Source organism: Eptatretus burgeri, chromosome 1 (assembly GCF_056783735.1).
Source record: "Eptatretus burgeri isolate ZD-2024b chromosome 1, Ebu_testis_v1, whole genome shotgun sequence".
Taxonomy (NCBI): Eukaryota; Metazoa; Chordata; class Myxini; order Myxiniformes; family Myxinidae; genus Eptatretus; species Eptatretus burgeri.
Window position 1 is genome coordinate 75,881,506 of NC_140961.1, and position 25,853 is coordinate 75,907,358.

Consider the following 25,853-nt stretch of genomic DNA (forward strand, 5'->3'; position numbering starts at 1 on the left):
ATTTGTTGGCTCAAACTTGTAACATTTCACATCAGAAATATCCCCAATTTTATTAAGCAGTTGATTTTTGTTGGAAAAAGATTTGCAGGTAATCAGAATCATGTACATTCATTTATATCTTCCGGAACACCGTGTCTATTCAAAGTTGAGCAGGGTATCCCAGGTAAGTTGGCTTGCCCTCATTTTGTTTTCGTCCAATTAGGAACAAGGGTTTATAGCGAAAGTATTCCGTGATTTCTTCAAGACTGTCAAACAGCTGTCGAAGAGACAAGTGTGCCGAACAGGTTATTAAAATTACAAATGAAAACGAACTTGATTTTTATTTATTTCATTGTTTGTTTTCAGACAGAAAACTCACCTCCTCCCCGGCTTTTTCCATTCCCAGTGCATACTTGCCCTCTGGCTCGAGGAAGCGCACAGGGACATTGTATACCTCATTCTCTTGGTACACCACTAATGTGTACGGTTGGCTGCTCTCTTGTCGAGAACTCTCCCTTAATAGGTATGCACCATCCTGGCCGACAGAGGGTAAAAGAGGTAATTACAAAATTTACATGAGTTGTTCCCCCCCCCCCCCTCCCCTACATAACAGGCTCATGGAGGAGCTCGCAGCTCAATCGCATTCAGGAAAACGTATGAGCACACATCAGTGTATTTTTACGTGAATTACAAGGACATTTGTGGACTGGACAAATGTGTCACGAGATTGTTTTGTGGTTTCCCCACATAATTTGGCAGAGGTTCAATGTAAACACAAACAGGCTGATCCAAATATTTTCTTTACAAGGTTTTTCTTGCAATTCCAAAGGATGCTGTAACGTCAGGATGTTGAGAAAAAATATTCCTGGCAAAACAGTCATTGCAAATCACGAAGTGAAGGTCCTTTTGCATTTGATGTACGAAGAATAGCCATCAATTATACAGGATACTATCCTTTGGAAAATTATGTCAGCATAGTTAATTCACTTTGTTACATTACATGTCAATGGCTATTAAATGAAGTGATTAGGAGGCAAGAAGTATAGTTAAATAAAAATCAATAGCTCAGTGCAAAAGTTAAAAAAACAAGTGAAATCCTTCAATACAGCACGCGTGGTGAAGCAAATGAGTACACTAATGTTAAAATATGCAATTTATGCTTTTTCAGTTGAAAAACAATTAAGAAGTGTACTTAATATTTGAAATGTAAAAATCTTGTTATTATTGTGATAAGCACCTTTTTATTTATATATATATATATATATATATATATATATATATATATATATATATATATATATATATATATATATATATATATATATATATATATATATATATATATATATATATATATATATATATATATATATATATATATATATATATATATATATATATATATATATATATATATATATATATATATATATAATATATATATATAATATATATATATAATATATATATATATATATATATATATATATATATATATATATATATATATATATATATATATATATATATATATATATATATATATATATATATATATATATATATAACAGAAGGAATGAAATTGTTCGATACAGTTTGCCAGGAGGCCACAAAAGAATGATAGCATAAGAAGAACTTAGCTTTCAGCATTCGGCGAAAAATGCGATGGTGGGCGGAAATGACGTCTTTCGGTGCGAAATGCGATGGTGGGCAGAAATGACGTCTTTCGGCGTGAAATGCGATAGTGGGCGGAAATGATGTCTTTCGGCGCGAAATGCGATGGTGGGCGGAAATGACGTCTTTCGGCGCGAAATGCGATGGTGGGTGGAAATGACGTCTTTCGTTCGTTCGTACATGAGAGGGGCACGTTTCTTGGTTTTTTTTCCCGTCAAGCAATAAATTAAATGGTTTTCACATATACAACACATTAGTTTCACAAATTTCCATTGAAATACTCGGGTATTTCCGTCTAGGTTACGCACTGCATGTACCGGACGGCCGTCATTGGCTGTCTTGAGGCAGTGGGGTGGGGGGCGGGGGGGGGACAGGGGACACCGGAGACGTGGTAGACACCGGGGACATTTGAAAGTCGGTGCAATTGTATACAGCGCACGCGCTGTAATAATCCACAATTGAATGTGACAATGCATATACGGGTACTTGTACATACCATCTTGATTGCAGTTGATATAATTATTAGTCCCCTTCCAGTTTCACCAGAGGGGACTATATGTTTACTCTGTCTGTCTGTCCGTTTGTCCGTCCCATCCGTGGGTTTTCAGACTTTTCCCCATACCCTTCAACGTATTCAACTGAAACTTGATACATGGCTTTTTATGATAAGTTACAGAACAATTTCGAGTTTCAGGGCATTTCGTCAATTTTTCAGAGTTTTGCTCTTTTTGGACTTCGAAAATATCACGTCGGTGGGGGACATGTCAGTGTTGCAAAGCAAATATCACTCTTGTTATAACTACTATATGAGCTATCGTAAAATAAACTGCAATAAAGATGTCAGGATCACTTTAATTGAGAAATGAATTCTTTTTTTTCTTGTTTATGTCATCTCTAATATACTTTGGCTGATTGATGTCGTCACTGACTGCTCCAAATCCAGATCTCAACGTCTGAACACTCCATCGAGTCCAATTCCTCAAAGTCATGGTTGTGTCATGCATGGTGTGTTTCCCCTACACCCTCACCTCAAACATCATATCCATGGACTCTTCCCATGATAAGGCAGATGTCTGAACTCTGTGCTTACCTCCAACTGTCATGTACCCATCCTATTCTAATCTGCATTTTACCCCCTCACACCCATTGTTTCCTGGAATTTATGTCCTCACCTGTGAATGTATAAAAAGGGTCTGATCAGCCTCGACCTTGCTTCGGTGACAGGCCAATATGGCATCACTGTTTTCAAATCCTGCTTTGCTCATCTTATTTCAACTCTGTTTGCTCGTTTCTGCTTGTTATTATGCTTTGATGATTTCTCACCTGTGTAGAAGTCAGAAAATATCACTCCAGTCCAAAAGAAGATGCAGAAACTGATCCTCTCAGCTACAGGCTAGTAAGTTTACTTCCAATGATAGTATAAGCAAAATCATAGAATCCATCATAGCTGCTAATGTCGTCTTTCCTGTTTTCAAACAGCTCTGATGGCTGATCATCAGTTTGGTTTATATCCCAGTTATTCAACTCTAATCATGCTGTTGCTCCCCTCTCTGTGATTGTGGAGGCCCTTGATCTCAAACAATAGATCAGGGACATATCCCTAAACATATCTCAGACATTTGACAGTCTGTGCTATGCTTCCCGAGCTCTTTGGCTGTGGCATACAATACCACCTTCATTCGTGGATTTCTGACTTCCTCCAATCATGAAGTGAACGTGTTGCTCTCAACAGGACCCTCTCCTCTCTTCTTTCAGTGGAGGCTGGATTGCCCAAAGGCAGTGTCAGGCCTTGTCTTGTTCCTCATCTACATAAACGACCTCTGTGAGACTTTGGAAAACTTTTTTCCCCTTTTATTCTCATGTCTCATGTCTCATGCAGAATCCCTCTCACTGACAGGTAGACAACAGCTGTGTCACTCTTTACTGATCTGGAAATGATTGGATGTCAGTCTGTAAAATCACTCACCTTGTCACTCCAGAAGGATCATCAAAATGAACCCATCTATCTAATTCCATGGTCAGCCACTGAAAGAGATTCAATATTTTGATCTTCCTGGCCTCATCATCAGCCATGAGCTTTTCTGTGCTTACTATACAGCAAAGCAGGTCTCTAAAGCCAGCTGCAGACTGATCATCCTCCTTTAAGTTTTTTCTTTAAAAATTAAAACTACTCAATGTATAAGGCCATTGTCCTTCACAAAATGGAATACTGCTCTCCACTGTGGGTTGGCACCCCAGCTTCACATCTGTCTCTGCTGATTATGGAGAATCTAAAGCTATCAACATTATTGGAATCTCCTACAATGAGGATAAATCAAAAAGTCAGCTGCTCTCAGATCATGAGCAGATCAGTTGCTTTTTAGTTTTTACCATGCCTTCTCTGGTTTCACCCCCTCTTTGAACATGTCATTCAATCCAAGAAAATCATTCCACAATGTTTAAGTCTGGTGTTGGCTTAATGATTAAGGTGGCTAGCTTAAGATCTTAGGGTCTTGAGTTTAAGCCTCTGTTGTGTTGTTGAAATAACACGAGGTGGGTTGACTCAGCCCTGTAATCCAAATTTGTCAACAACTTTTTGAGGTATCCTGCTCGCAGACAATGAAACAAACAGACAGACATGGGTGAAAACATAACCTCCAACCACCTTCGGTGGCAGAGGTTAAAAGCATTTTCAAAATTAAAATTTTACATTTAGTCAATTAACAACATTGCTCGTTTTTTTTTGTTTTTTTTACCATCCCTTCCTGGAACATGGCTTGTACAACTGCAATCCCAGGTTCAAGTCCTCGGGACTCTTTGTCCAATAATGTCCTTGTAATTCATGTACCGGTCCACTGCTGTGTGCTAATGTCCTTGTTCTGTATGTGTGACTTATGTGGAAGCGTTCAATCAATATTGAAAAGATAAATATGGTGTAACCTGTGATATTTCCACAAATGATGTCTAATTGTTTTCATACCTGTTTCGTAGCCTTAACAGCGGCAGTGGCAGCATTCCTATCGCATTTGTAAATTTGCTGTAAGAAAACAATACCCATTTTATGTTATCCACATTTGTAAAAAGGTTTAATTTACTTTATCTTTCACATTTACAGGTTGTAGAGATTCTTGGAGAGAATGTAAAAATGGACAAAGTACAATCCACAAATTGATGTGAACTGTTTTCAGGCAATAGCTTGACATCATATGTTGCACTGGCCATCCTTTTTGTTTTATTTATAGCATTTGTGCAGAATAACATGACAACAATATTGGTCACACTGTAAGTAAAGTGTGTACATTATGTTTTTTCGGATCTTCAAGTACTAAGGCAATGAGTACCATCCTCTGCAAAACCAAACATTAGTGCTTTGATTAAACACCACTAAAAGTTTTTGTTTTTTTTAAATAAAACTTTTCAAAAAAGAGGTTTGATGTAAGAACTGGGCTGGAACAGCAGGAAGATATTTAGTGTATGTAAAAACATAGCAAATAGATGGAGTACGGGTTATAGAAAGTAATGCCAATGTGGAAAATGGAATCCGCAAGAATGAGTCAAAAAGTTTTTCCATTTTCAAAAACCTTTAGAACGAAAAAAACACATGACTTCTATTCCAAAGGATTCAGGAAAATGTTACCACTGCTGGGAAGAATGGGTGACACTTGCTGTAAGCTACCTGCTGGCACAACATTCCTACATAGTTTAGGTGAATAACCTTCTCCCTCACATATTCCAGGTTACATCGTTACAGCATTTTCCATAATTATCAGCTACATCTCAAAAAAAAGAACCTGCAGTGACGAATTTGTTTTATGAGTTTCATGGCAGCTGTTTAAAGGGCCATTCACATCCTACGTACACAAAAAGAGCGAGATTAGAAAACCCCCTCACCACCTGAACTCGAACCATATACGATTAGCAAATCTATCATTATTGTATCCAGCTAAACATGGGTAAGATGGTCATTTCGACGGTCTAAACAACCTTATAGACTTCCTTTTTTCTTCACTGTGACAAACCTCTGGATCTTAAGGATTTCATGGTACGAGTACCATCAAAAAGACTTCCATTGAACAGGTACCACAGCCATAAACAATCTCCCTCAATTGATGCCTGGTCTTTTGACATGTTAATAAGGGCCATCTATTTGTCACACAGTGGACGCACAGTAAGTAGAGAATGGGGAAAAGGTGTGTAACCTTTGTATGAATCACAATTGTCAATATCTCTTCGCATTTTATGTTTGTAATATGTAAATGCGTGCCTCTTTCCCTGTGGTTATTATGCATTGGCTCGTCTGTGCTTCCATCACATATAGTTTTAATCATGGGCATATATCATACCGAAGCCTTTTGTGAAGTAAAACTTATTCCTAAAAATTGGCAATTCTTGGAATTAATTACAATAAAAATGGTCAATCTCTGGGTAGATATGGAGCATGCCATAAATCAATATGCTCTTTTGCTGTCACTGACAGTTCGTCGGGTTTTCAGTTAATATTATCAGAAATGAGGTAAAAAGAAGAAAACCCCCAAAAAGACAGGTCATGCCATCTCACAGCTTATTGAGTGATTTTTGCAGTGTACCACATATTCAGCTTGTCATCAACTCACTTATTTGGTGGCTTGTGTTGAATAACAAGGAGCTGATACTCTATTGGTCACCCACTGTTTGGGTGGTATGAGGAATAGATCCGTGTTATATGAAGGCTAAATCTTGAACGGTTTATTAAATATCACATCCCCATTAGCCAAGTCTACCGTGTATGGTTGCCATGGCAACATAATTCGGCCAATGATAGTCGTGATCTCATCAGGTTGAGATAATGGCATGAGGAATAGATATCTGCAATATTAAAGCTAAATGTTCAACGGTACATGAAGCTAAATGTTCAACAAAATACAACGGTATTTTTGAAATATCACACACAAAAGTACATGTCGACGGACGATCGGTCGGTCGGTCGGACGGAGCTCATTTTAATGTCCCCCATCTCCGACCTTGTCGGAGGGGTGGGGGACAAAAAATGGAAAAGGAGAGTTAAATAAGTGCTCATTCTAACATGCACATGAAACATACATGTATTATGCTCAGAGTTCTTTTTTTAATTCCCCTCTGAAATGTCAGTGGCCATTAATGGGGGACATTAAAATGAGCTCTGTGAAACAATGTGAAATTTTATCATTCTATTCTCACCTTTCGATCAAATGAAGCTGCAGTAAAATCCAATATTCATGTTCATTATTACAAACATTGATGTACATGTATCAACGAGCGATCAACATGACTTACCAGTCTTCTTCGGTGTGCCATTTTGGGCCTAGTGCAAACGACAGTTAAGGAGGAAGAAACAGGTGGGTTAAAACACTCATACTAGATCATCATTCTCTTTCATTCATTCAAAGTTAAGCATTTGTGATTCTTCCACCATTATTAAATATTGTCAATGCATTAGAAATATATCTCATGATCAATTAGTTTACGTGATTTGTTTGGTTTGATGAGTGTCTGCTAAGCTCAATTTCTTGATTAATTATGGCTAGACCAATAATGCGTCGTGGTAGCGTAAAAATCGGCCATGCTGCAACTTTCCTTGGTACACTTTTAAAAGGATAGAGCACAGACAAATAATGCTGGGAAGGCAATGGCAAACCACCCAGCATAAGCCTTGCCAAGAAACTTCTCCAGCAGCACCAGCACTCTATGAGAGTATGGTTCATCAAAAGTTGTGTTGTTATTGGCCATCACAGTTGGTTGATTTTCCGTCATGAAAATTAGTTGCGCTTTCACCGTCATGTGATGTGTGGGATGCACTTCCACCACGACCTTGCTGTGTGGTGTGCAGTATTGTGTTCTTCAAGCAGATCGGAGATTCTTTTCGTACTGGGGTTTTATGATTACGATCCCAGAGTTTGCAGTATCACGGTTTTCAAGACAGGTTATGGCTGTAAATGAAGTTGGGGCTTCAAAGACTGCACGTCAACTTGTGGTTTCCCATTGAGGAATACTGGAAAATTTGCCCACTTGATCCTCATGGAGTGATAGAACCATTCCTTCATTAAAAGACATGTTCCAGGTCGTTGTCTGGTGGCAAGTTTGTGTTTTTTCCAGATCTGCAGATAAGGATATTGTCACAACCTACCTGTTAAATGTGTGGGGTACTATCAATACTGCCTTGTTTGAAACAGACGTTGAAGAGAATAATATAATAGGAAGGCATTTGCACAAACGTGGAAGCAAAATTAACCATAATTTGTGCCTAATTAGTATGAGCATGTAACCTTTCCCCCTTTTAAATCGTATTGAAAAATGTGAGTCAAGTTCACCTGCTTCATTACACTTTTTTGATTCCATATCTTTGGAAAGGTGAACTATTTCCCCGAGAAATGTAAATAACTTTACTGTCTTTTTCTTGTCAAAGTGTTTTATTACCTCTGCCACCGAAGGCGGACCGATGTATTTTCATCCCTCTTTGTTTGTCTGTGAAAAGGATATCTCAAAAAGTCGGACAAAATTTTGTGGACAGGTTGGGTGTGTGCCACAGACAAACTAGAAGAAATACTAGAATTTCTTCAGTGATTTTTCACCATTGAGAGACAGTGCCAAAAACAATGTATGGCATGATAACTCAAAACATTATGGATGAATTCGGACAAATCTTGGTGGACGAGTTGTATAGGTGAGGAGAATAAGCCGATTAGATTTTGGTTCAGGTCCGGGTGCAGATCCTGATCATTGGGAAACAAAACATAAACTGTTCAGCCTGGCAGAGGTATGTGCTTTACCGAGTGCCATTCTAGTATTGATCCTGTCGTACCCAGGACAATAGGTTTCACATTATTTGTTGTCTGTGAAGGTCATTATGAACTACGTCAATGATGCCAAATATCAATTTTTTGGGTTGGCCCATTTAGCATTTCCCTCTGAACTGATTTTCTCTCTCAACTGCAATCCCTGGTTCAAATTCCAATATACTGTTGATTTGTCTGTTGTGCCTGGGATTCTAAATGTACATACTGTTACGGCTGTGGAAATTCGCATTACACCATAAAGGGTCCTCAGGTGAGATATATCGGTAAGTTCATGTGTAGTTAGCCCAAACCCGTTGTATAGAGGGAATATGTGTGATTCATCCGGGCTGCGATTCTTCAGTTAGTCGTTTTTCTTTTGCTGTTGTTATTTTGGTGCAAGAACAACAACGAACATTGCCAGAACCAACATCTCAACGATCACGCCATTCACACCACGACGCCACCTTCCATAACTACGCTACTACCATCTTCGCCACTCGCCATTCAACAAGCACCGTGCGGTCACGATCTCCGTGGGACAGATGAAAGGAGCAGAGTGGCAGCAGCAACAAGGGTGCGAAGGGGCATCTCCCGCCCAAAATTCCCGCTTAAATATCTCCCCACCAAGATCTCCCACCCAAAACGCCCGCACAAATATCTCCCGCCCGAATCTTCCTTCCCTCGTCGTACTGAGTGAGAAAGGGGGAGGGGTGGCGCGTCCTCTCCCGATTGGCGGATGCGCGGTGTGACGCGGCCGGGGGAGAGGAACGCCCCCTTTCGAGGCATTTTCTGGAAGTGTCTCGAAGGAAGGAGCCAAGAACGGGGCGGAGCGAAGGGCGGAGCCCCACCCTACAAAAGGCGTGGGCGTGGAGAGTCCCTGGTCGGTTGTCCCTGAATGAGAATTGTCGAGAGTTGTTGGAGAGTCCCTGCTTATGGTTCGTTCGTTCATTCGGGTCTGGTCGTGGTCGGGTGAAGGTCGTCGAATTGGCGCAGGTCGTCGAATTGCCACGGGTCGTCGAACCTGGTCCCTGGTGATTGTTCCTGGTCAAAGGGTCAGTCGGAGTCGGTGCAGTCCCGAGACCCCGCTAGTGGGACGGAGCGCCTGCCATTTCCCCCCCCCCTCCCCGTCAGCACTGAGATAGTGGCGAAAACCCAGCCCATTCCCCCAAAACCCCGTCCGAGCTGTTGGGCGGACGATACGTGCAGGCGCGAGGCACGAGCCCTGTGGACCACGCCGGAGGGACTCGGAGTTGCGGTCGCCACGGGCTGGACGACGCGCTCAGGGAAGTCGCGACTTCCTTTTCTTTTGGGGTTTTGTGTAAATGTCTGTGGGTGGTTCCGTCTTGAGAAGTAGAACTGTTTTAAGTGTTGCCGTTTGAATTGCCTTATTCGGTTGTAGATCTGCGTTGGTTCTTTGCTTGTGTTTTTCTTTGCATAAACGTATACGTGTATTGCTTTTGTTCCTTTGTTTTACTGTAATATACGTGCCTTCGTGCTTCCGTGAATAAATCTGCTTGTCCAATTGTTCCCCGTTTCGCTGCGTCCTTTCCTTTGTTTGAATCTCCATCTTGCATCACGTAAGTGATTAATAGTGGGTTTTAACAGCTGGTAATTAATCTGAACCGTCAAGGTCGACGATAACTCCGCTCGGTTATCCCTGCAGCACGGAACGAACCGCTTAAGCGGTTCGTGTCTGGAGTCGACCTGTGGCGTGGTACAATCTCTCGGTAATCTACCCGCGCGAATAATTAGGTAAATCGATTATTCGACGATCGGACCCTGTAGCGCGTGGGTAGAGTACGGACAAGGTTGTTGTGTGCTTGGAACACACCCGTGACTCGTTTTCATCGTTGATCCGGAAAGTCAAGACTGAATTGCACGTTCGGTGGGCGAAGCGGCCGCTATTGGTTACACGCGGTCGTTCGCACGCCGGCGGGGCGCGAATACACAACATTGGTGTCCGGGAGTGAGATTCGAATCCACCCCGCCTCCAAGCTAAATTCACGGGAATCGGTTCAGGGGTGAGTGGAGCGACCCCCGATTCCCTCCAAATTACGAGCAATTTAAATTTAATCCGCTAACGTGAAATAAGATGTCATTTCAAAGCGAGCGGGTGCCGGGGGTGATAAATATGTGTAATAATATAGAATCCATGGCCCGGGATGGTACTTCTTGTAATGTTAATCCGTGGGGAAGCTCAACCCCATATTCTGAGCATGGACTTTACCGGCAAACTGGGTCACATAATGGCGGCACGATCGCACCTCAGCGCAGCACGGAGCGAGCGGCTATTTATAGCGTGGAAAATGGCACGACATGAGGCGAGCGCTCCCAACAACCGTTTCAAACCACGTGGGAATGGCAGGCGAGGCAGGCGGACATCGGAAACAATGGGAGGAAGAATGGACAACAGAGCTCGAAAAGAAAAAACGGGAACACGATCTGGAAGTAAAACAATTTAAGAAAGAACGATTGGAGAAGTCAAGACAGTTCAAAGAACTCGAGGGAAAAGTGGGGAAAATAGAGTTGAGTATCCATAAGTGGGAACAAGCGGAGAGCGAACTGAAGAAAAGAATAGAGGAGCAAAAACGGAAACACAATTTGGAAGTAAAGCAAGTGGAGGAGAAGGTAAAAAGAGAACAGGAATATCAGAAACAATTGAAAGAAGAGGAAAGCTTGGAGTATGATGAAATGAACGAATTGTAGAAGGAAGAAGGCAAAAGAGGTGATGAGGCCAGAGAGGAAAAATGGGAAAAAGTTTCTGATTTATGGAAACACCAGGACAAAGAGACGGAATTACAAAATGAGTTGAGGATGGTGAGAGAAGAAAGAATGACAGAGAATGAAACGTTAAGGAACCACACTGTACAGATCGAACAGCTGGAAGCGAAAGCCAGATTAAAGAATGAGATGCAAGAAAGAGTAATGATGGAAGAACGAATGAGACAGAATAAGGAAATCGGCCAATGGAAGGAAACCACGAGATTGCAGAATGAGGAACAAGAAAGAGTACTGAAAGAACAAAGATTGAGACAGGAGAAGGAAGTCAGCCAATTGAAGGATATAACGAGATTGCAGAATGAGGAACAAGGAAGACAGTGGAATAGGAAATACAAAGAACAAGGAATGAGACAGGAGAAAGAAATCAGTCAGTTGAAAGAAATAACGAGATTACAGAATGAAGAACGAGGGGAACAATGGGATAGAAAACAAAAAGAACATGAAGCCGAGGTTGACCAATTGCTAGAAAAGGTGAGGTTGGAGTCCGAGGAGATAGAGAAAAAGCAGCAAATGAAACACAAAAAGGAGATTAACCAAATGAAGCAAACCATGAAACTGGAGAAGGAAGGACAGGAGAGGAAACAAGGAAGAGTAATGAGAGAACAGCGAATGAAACACAAGAAGGAGATGAGCCAATTGAAAGAAATGATGAGATTGGAGAATAAAGAACGTGAGAGACTGTGGGATGGAAAACAAAAACAAAATGAGGTTGAAATTAATGAACTCAAGGAGAGAGTAAATTTGAAGTCCAGAGAGATGGAAAAACTCAGGAGGGAAAACGAACAGCTAATGGAGCTCAGAGAGGAAGAATGACTCCAATGGGAAGGAAAATGGAACCAGGAAGAAACAGAAAAAAGGACCAAGGAGAGAAAATGTACAGAGACACGGGAGATAGAGGGTGATTTGGACGGGGTTGGGGACGAGCACACACACATTAAGGTAGTGGAGGACCATGAGGGGGAGCTGGCGGACTGCCTAGGGACCCGGTGCGGGCAGCTGGGTGGCCTTCTTCGGGAACGGAGGGAGACACTATTCTCCCTTGAAGCTGATCTCGACCAGGTGAGTTCGGTCGTGTCGAGCGAGTTTGAGGGGGCGAGTGCTGTGGACAGGTGCACGAGCAGCTTGGGGGATATGGAGACCCCGGGAACCATAGAGGTGGCGCGAATCCCCAGTGTGGTTGTGCAGGTGTGTGTGTTTGCGAGTGTGCCGGAGTGCGAGCCTCCCAGCACGCCGTGTGTGGATGAGGCACCGTGTGTGGAAAGAGCCACGTGTGCAAGTGGAAGGCCGTGCGTGAGTGAACGGCCGAGTGCAAGGGGGACCGTGTGTGTGAGGTCGCTGTATGTAAGGGAGATGACGGTGGGCATGCGGGAACACACCACTGCATGTCCCGGGGTGAGTGTGATGGAGTGGAGTCTGAGCGTTGTAACATGCAGGTGCGCGTCGATGGAATGGAGACGACGACGGCGACAGAGTGACAAAGGCCGAGTAGCGGCCGTAGCTGTATTGGGGACTGTGCCGGGTTTACCCAGCGGCGAGCGCGAGGTTCGGGCCGTGCAGCGCACGAGGCCGCCGCGTGCGCGCTTGCGGGAGTGAAGCCCGGTCCGTAAACACCAGCGGTGGATGTTGCCGATCCCGCGAACGGACAAAGGTTAGGCTGGATAAACGGATTTGGACCGGGTGGGTTCTCCACGCGGGCATGTGTGTGAAGCTCGATATGGCCTGCGCAGTTTGTTCTGTTCGCAGAGCGCACGACGCAGGTCACGGACGGGCAGAGCACATGTGTTCGTGTGGGAAACCCCTCGAAACGTGAGGCTTGTATTTTTTGATGCGCCGGGTGACGTCATGGCTGCACGTATGGGTGAAATCCGGCAGGAGGGGTATCCCTGCCGGATGGTACCGTCCAAGAGGGACGAGGGATGCGAACAGCTGCCATGATGTCACGGGCAAGGTGCAAGGTGCGCGAGCTGCGAGTTGCCGTGCTGGTGCACGTGCTTAAAAAAAAAAAGCAAGCCTCGCTTCAGGTGAACAGGATTCCCAGGCAAGGGGTGGAAGACCCCCCTGCCAGGGCACAGGATACCACTAGTTAGGGGGAAGGGTTAGTTTAGTTAGACCGGCTTCATGGGGCAGGGGTAAGTCCTCATGGGGCCCGTGGAATGGATTAGTTAGAGGGATTGTAGTTGAGATATCGGATGGGGAATGGATTTATGAGGATTATTAGAGACAATGACAGACTGTGGATGTGTAGAGGGGACGTAGCTTAGCTACGTAGTGTTAAAAGGAACATGCTGTAGTTTAAGGGACGACGAGGGAGCACGAGGTAGTTAGGGGATGTAGTGAGCAGGATGGCAGGATTCAGAGGTGTGTGTGGAAAGGAAAATGTACTTGTTGAGTGAGTGAGGCCAGTGGGTCTGAGTGAATGGAGTGATTTTGGTATGCATGGTGCGATGAGTGATTGGGGGGGAGGAGTGATTCCCGCCCAAGGGACCCCGGGGTCTGTGTAGAGCGAGTTAGCTGGGTTAGACAAATTGGAAAATGGAGGTCGTTTTGTTGTTGGTGGGGAAGTAGGCTCGAAACCTGTTTTGGAGGGGTGCAGGAGCCCTGTTGACGGGCTGGGAGCGTGGCTGCGAAAGGTGAGTATCGCTGAGTGGGTACGCCGGGCACCGGGCTAGTCGGCCGTGGTCGGCCAAGGGCCCATGGGGGGCCGGGATAGCGTAGTGGGCACGGGTGACCCTCGGAAAGGGGCCCGGGAAGCCAGCCTGCCACGTGAGCGTTTCAGGGGAGCCGCCATGGAGAGCACTCCCCAGTGTTTAGGGAGCTGGTAGGCTCGGAGGCAGTGTAGTGCCCGGGGGTGCCATAGCTGGAGAATCGGCAGAGGGTAGTTCCTGCCAAGGGAGCCACGCATCCCAGCCACGAGACCGTGTGAGGCACGGGCGGAAAACTGGAGGGCAAGGCCCAAAATTGTGAGGACACCAACACAGGCGACGGGAATCTTGGTTGTAAGAACCAATAGTTTAAGCGAGAGGTGCTTGTTGAAAGCCCGGGGTAGTTCAAAAGTTAAATGGATAGGGTAGATTAGGAAGTGTACCCCTCCGCACCATCCATCCCTTCGCTCTTGTTGTGGGCCGCTGAACCCACTTTTGGGTTAAGATCGCTGAAGTCTGAGGAGGCCATCCTGAGGCTTGAGTTGGGCCTCGACACAGGACGCCAGCTCTCCCTTATTCCCCTCTGGGAAGGGAACGTAGGGGTTGGGAGTAGGCTAGGAGACGATAGGTTAGTCGAACAAGGACGATAAAGGGGATTAGGAGACGAATTCTAGTGGGGGAAGTAAAAAAATAAAAATAAAACAAAAAAATTAATTGGGGCTAAATTGGGTTTTGACAAATTCAGGGGTGGATATGGACAGAGACAGGCAAAGGCGATAGGTGGGAGGGAAATAGTTAGGTCGGTCCGAGCCAGCCTTTTGAGTGGCCAGCACCACCGCACTCCCTCCACTAACCTGCACTGCACGGCAGGAGGCCGGCCAACTTCATCGGCAGCTGTTGTTTTGCTGCGAGGCCTGTACCGGCCAGATCGTCTGCAGCTGTTGCTTCAAGGCCTGTGTCGGTCGGATCGTCCGCCGACTGTGTTTGCCTGCAACGGCCTGGTTCTGCCGGCTTTGTTTGCCTGCAACCACCTTTGCCATGCCCACTGCCCATGTTCACCAGCCCCCGTTCTGTTTTGATTTGCCCCCCCCCCCACCTGTTCATTCCATGTGCGCCAGGATCTGCGAGCAAGTTGCAAGGACTGTCCTGTTGGCAGCTACAACACGGGCCTGCAGTGGCGGCCCGTGCGCCGGTTCACCGTTGACTTTTGACTTTTTTTTTTCTTCCTGCAGAGTCCATTGATCCTGGGCCATGGTTTAGTGTAAAATTTATAAGTTAAGTTGTATTGTATATGAGTGCGCCCCCAGCATGTCAGTCTATCGCCGGCATTTTATTTAAATCGTCCGTGTGAGTGTGTTTGTTAATTAGTTAGATACTCAGCCCTCAGGTTATTTATTTTGGGGACACGAATACACTGAATGTCGCACTCAGGGATCCGAAGGTAAAACGTATTAGGGGAGAACTACACATGATGGCACACGAGAATTTGACGACTCGGGACGAGTCTGTAAAGAGGGGAGGGGGTAGTGTTACGGCTGTGGGAATTAGCATTACACCATAAAGGGTCCTCAGGTGAGATATATCGGTAAGTCCATGTGTAGTTAGCCCAAACCCGTTGTATCGAGGGAATATATGTGATCCATTCGGGCTGCGATTCTTCAGTTAGCCGTTTTTCTTTTGCTGTCGTTATTTAGGTGCAAGAACAACAACGAACATCGCCACAACCAACATCTCAACAATCACGCCATTCACTACACGACGCCAACAATCACGCCATTCACACCACGACGCCACCTTCCACAACTACGCTACCACCATCTTCGCCATTCAACGAGCACCGTGTGGTCACGATCTCCGCGGGACGGATGAAAGGAGCGGAGTGGCAGCAGCAACAAGGGTGCGAAGGGGCATCTCCCACCCAAAACTCCTGCTTAAATATCTCCCGCCAAGATCTCCCGCGCAAATATCTCCCGCCCGAATCTTCCTTCCCTCGTCGTACTGAGTGAGAAAGGGGGAGGAGGTGGCGCATCCTCTCCCGATTGGCAGATGTGCGGTGTGACGCGGCCGGGGGACAGGAACGCCCCCCTTCGAGGCATTTTCTGGAAGCGTCTCGAAGGAAGGAGGACCCAAGAATGGGGCAGGGCGGAGCGAAGGGCGGAGCCCCACCCTACAAAAGGCGTGGGTGTGGAGAGTCCCTGGTCGGTTGTCCCTGAATGAGAATTGTCGAGAGTTGTTGGAGAGTCCCTGCTTATGGTTTGTTCGTTCGGAGGAAGAGGTTTAGGTTCTGTTCTTTCGTTCGGGTCTGGTCGTGGTCACGTGAAGGTCGTCGAATTGGCGCAGGTCATCAAATTGCCACAGGTCGTCGAACCTGGTCCCTGGTGATTGTTCCTGGTCGGAGTCCCGAGACCCCGCTAGTGGGACGGAGCGCCTGCCATCCCCCCCCCCGTCCGCACCGAGATAGCGGCGAAAACCCGGCCCATCCCCCCAAAACCCCGTACGAGCTGTCGGGCGGACGACACGTGCAGGCGCGGAGCACGAGCCCAGTGGACCACGCCGGAGGGACTCGGAGTTTCGGTCGCCACGGGCTGGACGACGCGCTCAGGGAAGTCGCGACTTCCTTTTCTTTTGGGGTTTTGTGTAAATGTCTGTGGGTGACGCCAGTCTTGAGAAGTAGAACTGTTTTAAGTGTTGCCGTGTGAATTGCCTTATTCGGTTGTAGATCTGCATTGGTTCTTTGCTTGTGTTTTTCTTTGCATAAACGTATACGTGTATTGCTTTTGTTCCTTTGTTTTACTGTAATATACGTGCCTTCCTTGCTTCCGTGAATAAATGTGCTTGTCCAATTGTTCCCCGTTTCGCTGCGTCCTTTCCTTTGTTTGAATCTCCATCTTGCATCACGTAAGGGATTAATATTGGGTTTTAACAGCTGGTAATTAATCTGAACCGTCAAGGTCGACGATAACTCCGCTCGGTTATCCCTGCAGCATGGAATGAACCGCTTAAGCGTTTCGTGGCCGGAGTCAACCTGTGGCATGGTACAATCTCTCGGTAATCTACCCGCGCGAATAATAATTAGGTAAATCGATTATTCGGCGATCGGACCCTGTAGCGCGTGGGTAGAGTACGGACAAGGTTGTGGTGTGCTTGGAACACACCCGTGACTCGTTTTCGGCATTGATCCGGAAAGTCACGACTGAATTGCACGTTCAGTGGGTGAAGCGGCCGCTATTGGTTACACGCGGTCGTTCGCACGCCGGCGGGGCGCGAATTCACAATACATTACAGACGTACTGGTTGAAAAAGTAAAACTTGTTATCCTGGCTACCACTAGGTGGCGTTTGAAGCACATGTTGCCACATTCTGTGAGGACAAACAGACAGACAGGCAAACAGACCGAAATGCGAAGACAAGTAAATAAAGGGAGAGATGCGGGGATAGAAAAGAAAGATTCGCACAGATTCTGACACATCCACACATGTTTGGATGAAGAGATTCTGCACTCCTTCACGCGGTGATTTAAAAAAAAAAAAATTTGTATACCTTGTCGAGGCTCATATGAGAGCTAACACAAAATGCACAGCAAGGGGGCATGATACAGGAGGGGTGGGAGTGGGAGGGACAAAACATTGGGGAACAGACACATTAGGAGATCTGTGGAAGGCAGAGGGATGGGACAGGGAACATGGGGAAGAGAAGATGGACATTGTAGGGACTTTCAGGAAGGAAAGCAGGGGAGTTGAAGGAAGTGGGCTTGGGTGGATTATCGTGGGAAGAAAAGATCGAGGATTTGGATGGGGGATGATAAGAGGTGGTGGTGAACAGCTGTTTTGAAAGCCTGGAGGGAAGAATGGGAAAGAATAGACTGAGGGAGTTTATTCCAAAGGTGGGAAAAAAGAGGAATGAAAGAGTGAAGGTGAGCAGAGATTTGTGATTTTGGTAGTTTTACCAGAAGGGGGTTGTTGGCGGACCTTGAGCGCCCTGTGGAAATGTGGTCGGGACAAATCGCAGAGAGAGCAGGGGGGTGGGGGCAAGGCTGGAGAGGAGACGGTGGAAGACAGAAAGACCACCGACCAACCTGCGGTGATTGAGTGAGAGGCCCAAAGACTCAGCTTCATTGCGGGAGATGCCGATGATCCTAAATGCCCTGGTGTCGACAGCGTGAAGCCGAGAAAGGTGGGAGGCAGGAGCACCAGCCCAGAGGGGAGAGCAGTACTCCATCAGGCTTCGGACGAAAGCTTTGTAAGTGGTCAGGAGCTCAAGAGGGCCGAGGAAGGACTTTGCACGACGGAGGATTCCCAGTCGGCGACTGGCTTTGGAGGCGAGGTTGGAAATGTGACTTTCCCAGGAAAGGTCATGGCAGATAGTGAGACCCAGAAGCTTGAAAGAAAAGACTTCTTCCAGAGGATTGTTGAGAAAGTGGATGGGGGGGTTTTCTAAACGGTCCTTTTGAAGAGACCGAGTGAAAGCGTGAGGTTTGTCCGGATTGAAAGACATGTTCCACGTGTTGGACCAGTTTGTGATTTTATCCAGATCTGCAGTGAGCGAAGAAGCTGCTGCTTGCCGGTCTGAGGGATGACAGATGGTACGGCAGAGGGTGGAGTCATCAGCAAAGAGATATAGAGGATTTTCCAGAGAGTCAGAGAGATCATTGATGAAAACCAGAAAAAGAACAGGGCCCAGAACGCGAACTTGAGGAACTCCAGCCTGGACAGGAAGAGGGGATGAAAGAACTCTATTTAGGGCCACACGTTGACTGCGACAGGAGAGGAAGTCTGTGAGCAATGAGTGGAGATGGCCTTGGATACCATGGGAAGAGAGATTGGTGAGTAGGGCAGGGTGCCAGACTGTGTCAAAAGCACGTGATATGTCCAGGGATACGGCTCGGATTTCCTGTCTGGCATTGAGGACCTCCATCTATTGATGGGAGAGCAGAAGCAGCATATCCAGGGTAGAGTGACCTTGTCTGAAACCAAATTGATGATCGGAAATCAAGCCATTGGAGAAGAGGAAGGATTTCATGTCTGAAGCGATGATGGATTCCATAACCTTGCTGATGATTGGGAGAAGGCTAATTGATCTGTAGTTGCAGGGATCTGTTTTTGCACCTTTTTTATGCAGGGCAGTGATGTTTGTAGATTTCCAAGCAGATGGCAGATGACCTTGAGCAAATGAGAGGGTGAATAGAACAGAGAGAGGGTGAGCAAGAGCAGAAGAGCAGGCTTTGAGGACACGTGGGCTGATGCCGTCTGGACCGGTTTTTTTTTTTTTTTTTTTTTTTTTTATTTTTTTTTTTATACCTTGGTCGAGGCTCGTATGAGAGCTAACACACAACTCACAGCAAGGAGGCATGAGACAAGAGGGGCGGGAGTGGAAGGGACAAAACATTGGGGAACAGACACAGGTGAACTGTGGAAGGGAGAGGGATGGGGATGGGACGGGGAACATGGCGAGGGGAAGATGGACATTAAAGGGACTTTCAGGAAGGAAAGCAGGAGAATTGAAGGAAGTGGGCTTGGGTGGATTATCGGGGTAGAAAAGATCGAGGATTTGGATGGGGGAAGATAAGAGGTGGTGGTGAACAGCTGTTTTGAAAGCCTGAAGGGAAGAATGGGAAAGAATAGAGTGAGGAAGTTTATTCCAAAGGCGGGAAAAAGAGGAATGAAAGAGTGAAGATGAGCAGTGATTCGTGATTTTGGTAGTTTTACCAGAAGGGGGTTGTTGGCGGACCTTGAGCGCCCTGTGGAAATGTGGTTGGGACAAATCGCAGAGAGAGCAGGGGGCAAGGCTGGAGAGGAGTCGGTAGAAGACAGAAAGACCACCGACCAACCTGCGGTGATTGAGTGAGAGGCCCAAAGACTCAGCTTCATTGCGGGAGATGCCAATGATCTTAAAAGCCCTGGTTTCGACAGCGTGAAGTCGAGAAAGGTGGGAGGCAGGAGCACCAGCCCAGAGGGGAGAGCAGTACTCCATCAGGCTACGGACAAAAGCTTTGTAAGTGGTCAGGAGCTCAAGAGGGCCGAGGAAGGACTTTGCACGACGGAGGATTCCCAGTCGGCGACTGGCTTTGAGGAAAGGTTGGAAATGTGACTTTCCCAGGAAAGGTCATGGCAGATAGTGAGACCCAGAAGCTTGAAAGAAAAGACTTCTTCCAGAGGATTGTTGAGAAAGTGGATGGGGGGGTTTTGTAAACGGTCCTTTCGAAGAGACATAGTGAGAGTGTGAGATTTGTCTGGATTGAAAGACATGTTCCACATGTTGGACCAGTTTGTGATTTTATCCAGATCTGCAGTGAGCGAAGAAGCTGCTGCTTGCCGGTCTGAGGGATGACAGATGGTACGGCAGAGGGTTGAGTCATCGGCAAAGAGAAATAGAGGATTTTCCAGAGAGTCCGAGAGATCATTGATGAAAACCAGAAAAAGAACAGGGCCCAGAACGCTACCTTGAGGAACTCCAGCCTGCACAGGAAGAGGGGATGAAAGAACTCCATTTAGGGCCACACGTTGACTGCGACAGGAGAGGAAGTCTGCGAGCCATGAGTGGAGATGGCCTTGAATACCATGGGAAGAGAGTTTGGTGAGTAGGGCAGGGTGCCAGACTGTGTCAAAAGCACGTGATATGTCCAGGGATACGGCTCGGATTTCCTGTCTGGCATTGAGGACCTCCATCCATTGATGGGAGAGCAGTAGCAGCATATCTAGGGTAGAGTGACCTGGTCTGAAACCAAATTGATGATTGGAAATCAAGCCATTGGAGAAGAGGAAGGATTTCATGTCTGAAGCGATGATGGATTCCATAACCTTGCTGATGATTGGGAGAAGGCTGATTGGTCTATAGTTACAGGGATCTGTTTTTGCACCTTTTTTATGCAGGGCAGTGATGTTAGCAGATTTCCAAGCAGATGGCAGATGACCTTGGGAAAATGAGAGGGTGAATAGAACAGAGAGAGGGTGAGCAAGAGCAGAAGAGCAGGCTTTGAGGACACGTGGGCTGATGCCGTCTGGACCGGTTGCAGAATCTGAGTTGAAGTTTGACAGCAAGCTCTCCACCTTGTCAGGAGAAAAGGATACAGAGTCCAGGGACAGTTGGGTGTGACTGGGTAAAGTGGGCAGAGAAAGTGATGGGTTTAGGACACAAGATTTAGCTGCAAACACCGAGTTTAGGCATTCAGCTTTTTTCACGTATGGTATCAGCAGTGCGGCCATTTGAGGTAAGGGAGGGGATGGAGGGGGAACATACACCAGAAACAGATTTGATTAAACGCCACCAGGATTTTGAGGAGGGAGAGAGGTTTGAGAGTTCAGACTTAAGATGAGAAAGATGTTGTTTTCTGGCTCTCCTGAGGGTAGATACACACTTGTTCCGAGCTTTGTGAAAGGAACTGAGATTACCCTCAGTTGGGTTTGCTTTCCATGAGGCAAAGGCAAGTTGTTTCAAGACAACTGCCTCGCCACAAGCTTCAGTAAACCATGGGCGGGAGGAAGGGTAGGACAACTGAACATGAGAGGGGATAAATCTGTGCATGAGGGAGAGCAAGTTTCTTTGAAAGAATTCCCAGGATGAGTTGATGTTGGAGGAAGTAGAGATAGGAGACCAGTCTGTAAGTTTGATGGCTGCTTGGAGACCCTGCCAGTCGGCTTGAGGGAAATGCCAGACTCGACGGCGGTGAGGTGGTTCTCTCATAACAGCCAGAGAGATGTCCACTTTGACAAGGACGTGGTCAGAAGAACCGATTGGAGCGGAGAAAGAGCAGCAGATATTGTCAGGAATATTGTCGGTGATCACTTGCTCGTTCTGACCTCGCTTCAGATGTTTCTTTCTGACTTTCCTCTTTGACGTTCTTTGCCTTGCGTACTATTCAAATCACTCTTTTGTATTCTTCACGGCTTTTACACTACACACACATGAACACCACACCAAGCCCGGCGCACCTTCGACGCAGCCCGGCCGTTGTTATGCCGCCTGATCGCAAACACCACTGCCTGCCTCACCTCGTATCACCGGTTGATATTGCCGCTCGAGCTGTGCTGTCTATCACATCAGCCTAAGATCATGGAGCACCCCAGACGACCAGGGCACGAATGGAGTGGAGTGAGAAACCCGGGAGAGAACATGTGGGAGGCGAGTCTGAAGCACAAACAATTTGGTGGCCACAATTCCAGCCGGGTTATGGAAGGTGTGGTTGGGCACATAAATGACCCCTCACTGCTTCTTTCACACTGCTCACACTTCTCACCCCTCTTTCCTCACTCTCATTTCTTCAGGTGTCTGGCGCCTTTGTTTAGAAGTGCAAAGTGATTCTTTCAAGGCATCCGATCGCATGTTTCTCGCAGAGGGAATAAGTGGGAAATGTATAAGTGCGTGTGAATTGTGTGAATTGTGTAAATTGTGTGAATTGCAAGCATTGCCTATCCTTGTGTTTTTTCTCTCACCAATTCCCTGTTTGAATATCAATCACAATTTCTCTCACCAATTCCTGCTTGCCTGTAATAAATGCATGAAAGATTTAGTATTTCATTTTGACTTATCCTGCTTGGGTTTGATCTGAGATAGTGTTCCTGGGGGTAATTAGCCCAAGTGGTTAATTGGTCTTTGATGGATGATAGGGTGTGGCGTGCAGCATTGGTTCACTCGGCTAGATGACATCCATTGTAGGACTGCCAGCACAGTTACCCGTCTACTTCAATCATCTTGGCGGTGTGGTAAACTGACACTGGGCGCAAAGATCCGACCAAAGGTGAGTGATGTAGACGGTGTCGGTGGTCTTTTTTTTACAGCCGAGTCCGCCTTCGGAGTTCTCAGAGCCACGTCCGTAACAATATCATCCCATGCGATGGATTGGTGTCCTGCCCAGAGTTCGTTCTTAGCCAGCAACTTATTGGGAGCACCCTGATGCTTTGTGAAGAGTATGGACACACATGGACTTTGACCTTATCCTCATCTGCCACTCACAAAGGGAAAAATATCAATCTGCAGTTCAACGAACTCCTTCAAATAAGTTTTCCATATTCAATCCTCAGTTCGTCATCAATCTAATCAGTTCGTCATGGAAATGGTCCTGAAAAGGAAATCTGACCACTATTTGGAATTTGATCCAATTCACTTCAGACTTCCTGTCTATTGAAATGCAAAAAGGTGAATTGTATTTCCAGTTTGAAAACATAAAACATTTCAGATACGAGGTGCAACAGTGATGCAGAATGACTCATTTGCTTTACATATCAACAGTGACATCATCATTTAAAGGGCACCCGGTAGAGCACATACCTCCGCCACGTAATGCCTGATCCACGAGAACATCTCGGGTCCATAAAATTTTTGAAGTATCATGCTATACAGTACAATATCGTTTTTGGCCCTTTCTCTCAATGGTGAAGAATCACTTTAAAGATTAAATAATTCTCGTAAGCATACATGGATTTTCACCAAAATCTAATTAATTCATCGTGGTCACACACCCAACCTGTCCGTGCACAACGTTTTGAGATGTCGTGCGACATACGAGTTTAGCCCAATCTCCCAATGGTGAAGAATCACTTTAAAAAAATTATCGGATCTGGATCCGGATCTTCACCAAAATCTAACCAGTCGTTTTTGTCACGCACTCAACCTGCCCACCAAATTTCATCCGGATCTGTCCACAACTTTTTGAGATATCATGCACACAGATAGACAGACAGACAACAGGCAGACAGAGAGGGGTGAAAGCTTCACCTTCGGTAGCAGAGGTAATTAATTTGGATTGACTTGAACAATCAATAATGTATTATTTCAATAGAAGGCTATAGCGAGCAAATACCGACCTGCTCTTCTCAGCAGATGATGTTGATGAACCTGGTGAAGAGAATGCCTTATGTTCAGGTTTCTGCAACAGAACAACAACATCAATATCTATAAGCTAGAATATCATTAGGTAACTAGCATACCTCGCCAGGCTGAACAGTTAAAATTTTGTATCCCACTGATAGGCCAGATCTGGATCAGGAACTGAACCAAAATCTAATCGGCTTGCTCTTGTCACCTAACAAACTCATCCACCTCGTCTTGTCGTAACTCGTCCACAACTTTTTGAGATATCATGCTATTTATCGTTTTTGGCCCATCTCTCAATGATGAAGAATCACTTAAAAAAAATTCTCGGATCCACATCTGGACCTGGATCGTCATTAAAATCGAATTATTTCTTCCTTGTTACACACCCAAGCTGTTCACGAAGTTTTGTCCAAATCCGTTCATAATGTTTTGAGATATCGTGTTTATATATCATTTTAGGCCTCTCTTTCAATGGTGAAAAATCACTCTCAAAATTCTCAGATCCAGATCCAGATCTTCACCAAAATGTAATCAATTCATCCTTGTCACAGTTCCCAACCGATCCACCGACTTTTGTCTGAATCCGTCCACAACTTCTTGAGCTATCCTGCTCACAAACAAACAAGAAGACGACGCCGTGCAGAGCACGAAATTGGCAAAATCCGTAAAACAAATTTGACCTTAAAAATAATTGATGGTTGATTCCAGTGACCAAATATGCAACTCCTCTTCAAATGGCAAGTGAATTGGATGAAAATGGACGATCTTAGAAATTCGGCCGATGTTGACCTTTTGACCTTTAGACCTCAAATAGAATTGGTAGATGAATGCAATGATATGCTTTGCAAATCCTGTTCAAATTTCAAGTCAATCAGATGAAAAATGAGGATTTTAGAAATGTCACCTGAGTTGTTGACCTTTTGGCCTAATTTGACCTCAAAATAATTGGTGGTTGAATGTAATGACCAAATATGCAAATCCTGGTCAAATTTCAAGTCAATCGGATGAAAATTGAGGATTTTAGAAATCTGACAAATTTGTTGACCTTTGGCCTATGTTGAGCTTTTGACCTCAAAAACAATAGGCTTCTTCCTTATGACCAATAATTCCATTTGGTGAAGTTTTATGAAGATCGGTTTAAAATTGTGACCTGAAGGCGATTGACAAACAGACAAACAGACAGACAGACAGACAGACAGAATAACACATGCGACTAGACAATATACTGTACTTGGAAAAATCTTTGATTTTCGTACGAAACAAACAGACACACAGGGATGAAAACATAACCTCCGCCCACCTTTGGTGGTGGAGGTAACAACAATAAACAAAATATAAAGAGGTAATCTAAAATGCCAAAATGCACCTCTTTCATTAATTCGATTATCCAAGTGCTAATAAGTCCTGATTGTGGTATCATCTTGAGACAATAAAGCAGAGATTCCAGGTTACCAATGTTTTGAAGTTTCGCTCAAGATCGTGAGTGGGTCTTGAAGTAAGGTTCCTTGTGGAGTGATGTTTCGTTATGAGAGATTCAGTTGGTAGAACTTGTGTGTGGTCGTACTGTGTCCTTTTCTTCGTAAAATCAAATGGCATGTGCGATGATGAAGACTGTGGATCTGAAGTGACATTATATACAGCTGATGAGGAGGAATACACAGCACACTGTTTGGTCCAATTTGAAGGAGACAAGCTGGGTTGCCTGGAAACAATTTTTTGTGTTTGATTTTCCAAAAACTTTCTTAAGTTCGTATTGATTTGAACAGGTGATGGTGACTTTTGGCAGAAGTCATGTGGTCTTGGAGAAAGCTGTTCTTTAAATGACTTATTTGGCTTGAGAGCTGCGGTGGTGCTTCTGGTATGAGACAGACTGTGCCTTGGCCTTTCTTCCGTCCCTGAAAGACAATAAAGGGAGGTTGTCACAAATTATTGACAAGCAACTGTTTGATGGTGTATTGGTTCAGTGCAATGTTAACATTTGCATGTTTATTATTTTATATGGAATGAATTGTTTGTTATATATATGACTGTGTAAAGTTTGTTGAGATGAGAGGTTTATTCTAAAAGTTGAGTACAAGGTGACAAGATGGATTGTTGTTGTAGTTTGATTTTAAGCTGTATGGAAAGATCTAGAGTTATGGAAATTTCTGGTTACTTACGGAAATAGAACGATCAAGTAATTACGGGTAGTTTGTCT

At 45.2% G+C, this 25,853-nt stretch overlaps 1 protein-coding gene across 6 annotated transcripts in view; it reads right to left on the minus strand.

The window, feature by feature from the left end:
• The window catches only part of LOC147034779 (uncharacterized), a 160,129-nt gene that overhangs the window by 212 nt on the left and 134,064 nt on the right, over nt 1-25,853 (minus strand). For all 6 annotated transcript variants that reach the window (XM_085888870.1, XM_085888853.1, XM_085888860.1 and 3 more), the window contains 6 exons: nt 25,109-25,551; nt 23,647-23,708; nt 6,925-6,952; nt 4,613-4,669; nt 359-514; nt 1-256 (listed from right to left, as the gene is read on the minus strand). The exon at nt 1-256 is cut by the window's left edge and continues 212 nt beyond it. In XM_085888870.1, the coding sequence (XP_085744996.1) occupies nt 140-256; nt 359-514; nt 4,613-4,669; nt 6,925-6,952; nt 23,647-23,708; nt 25,109-25,551 (863 nt within the window). In that variant the 3' untranslated portion in view covers nt 1-139. The remainder of the gene's footprint in view (nt 257-358; nt 515-4,612; nt 4,670-6,924; nt 6,953-23,646; nt 23,709-25,108; nt 25,552-25,853) is intronic.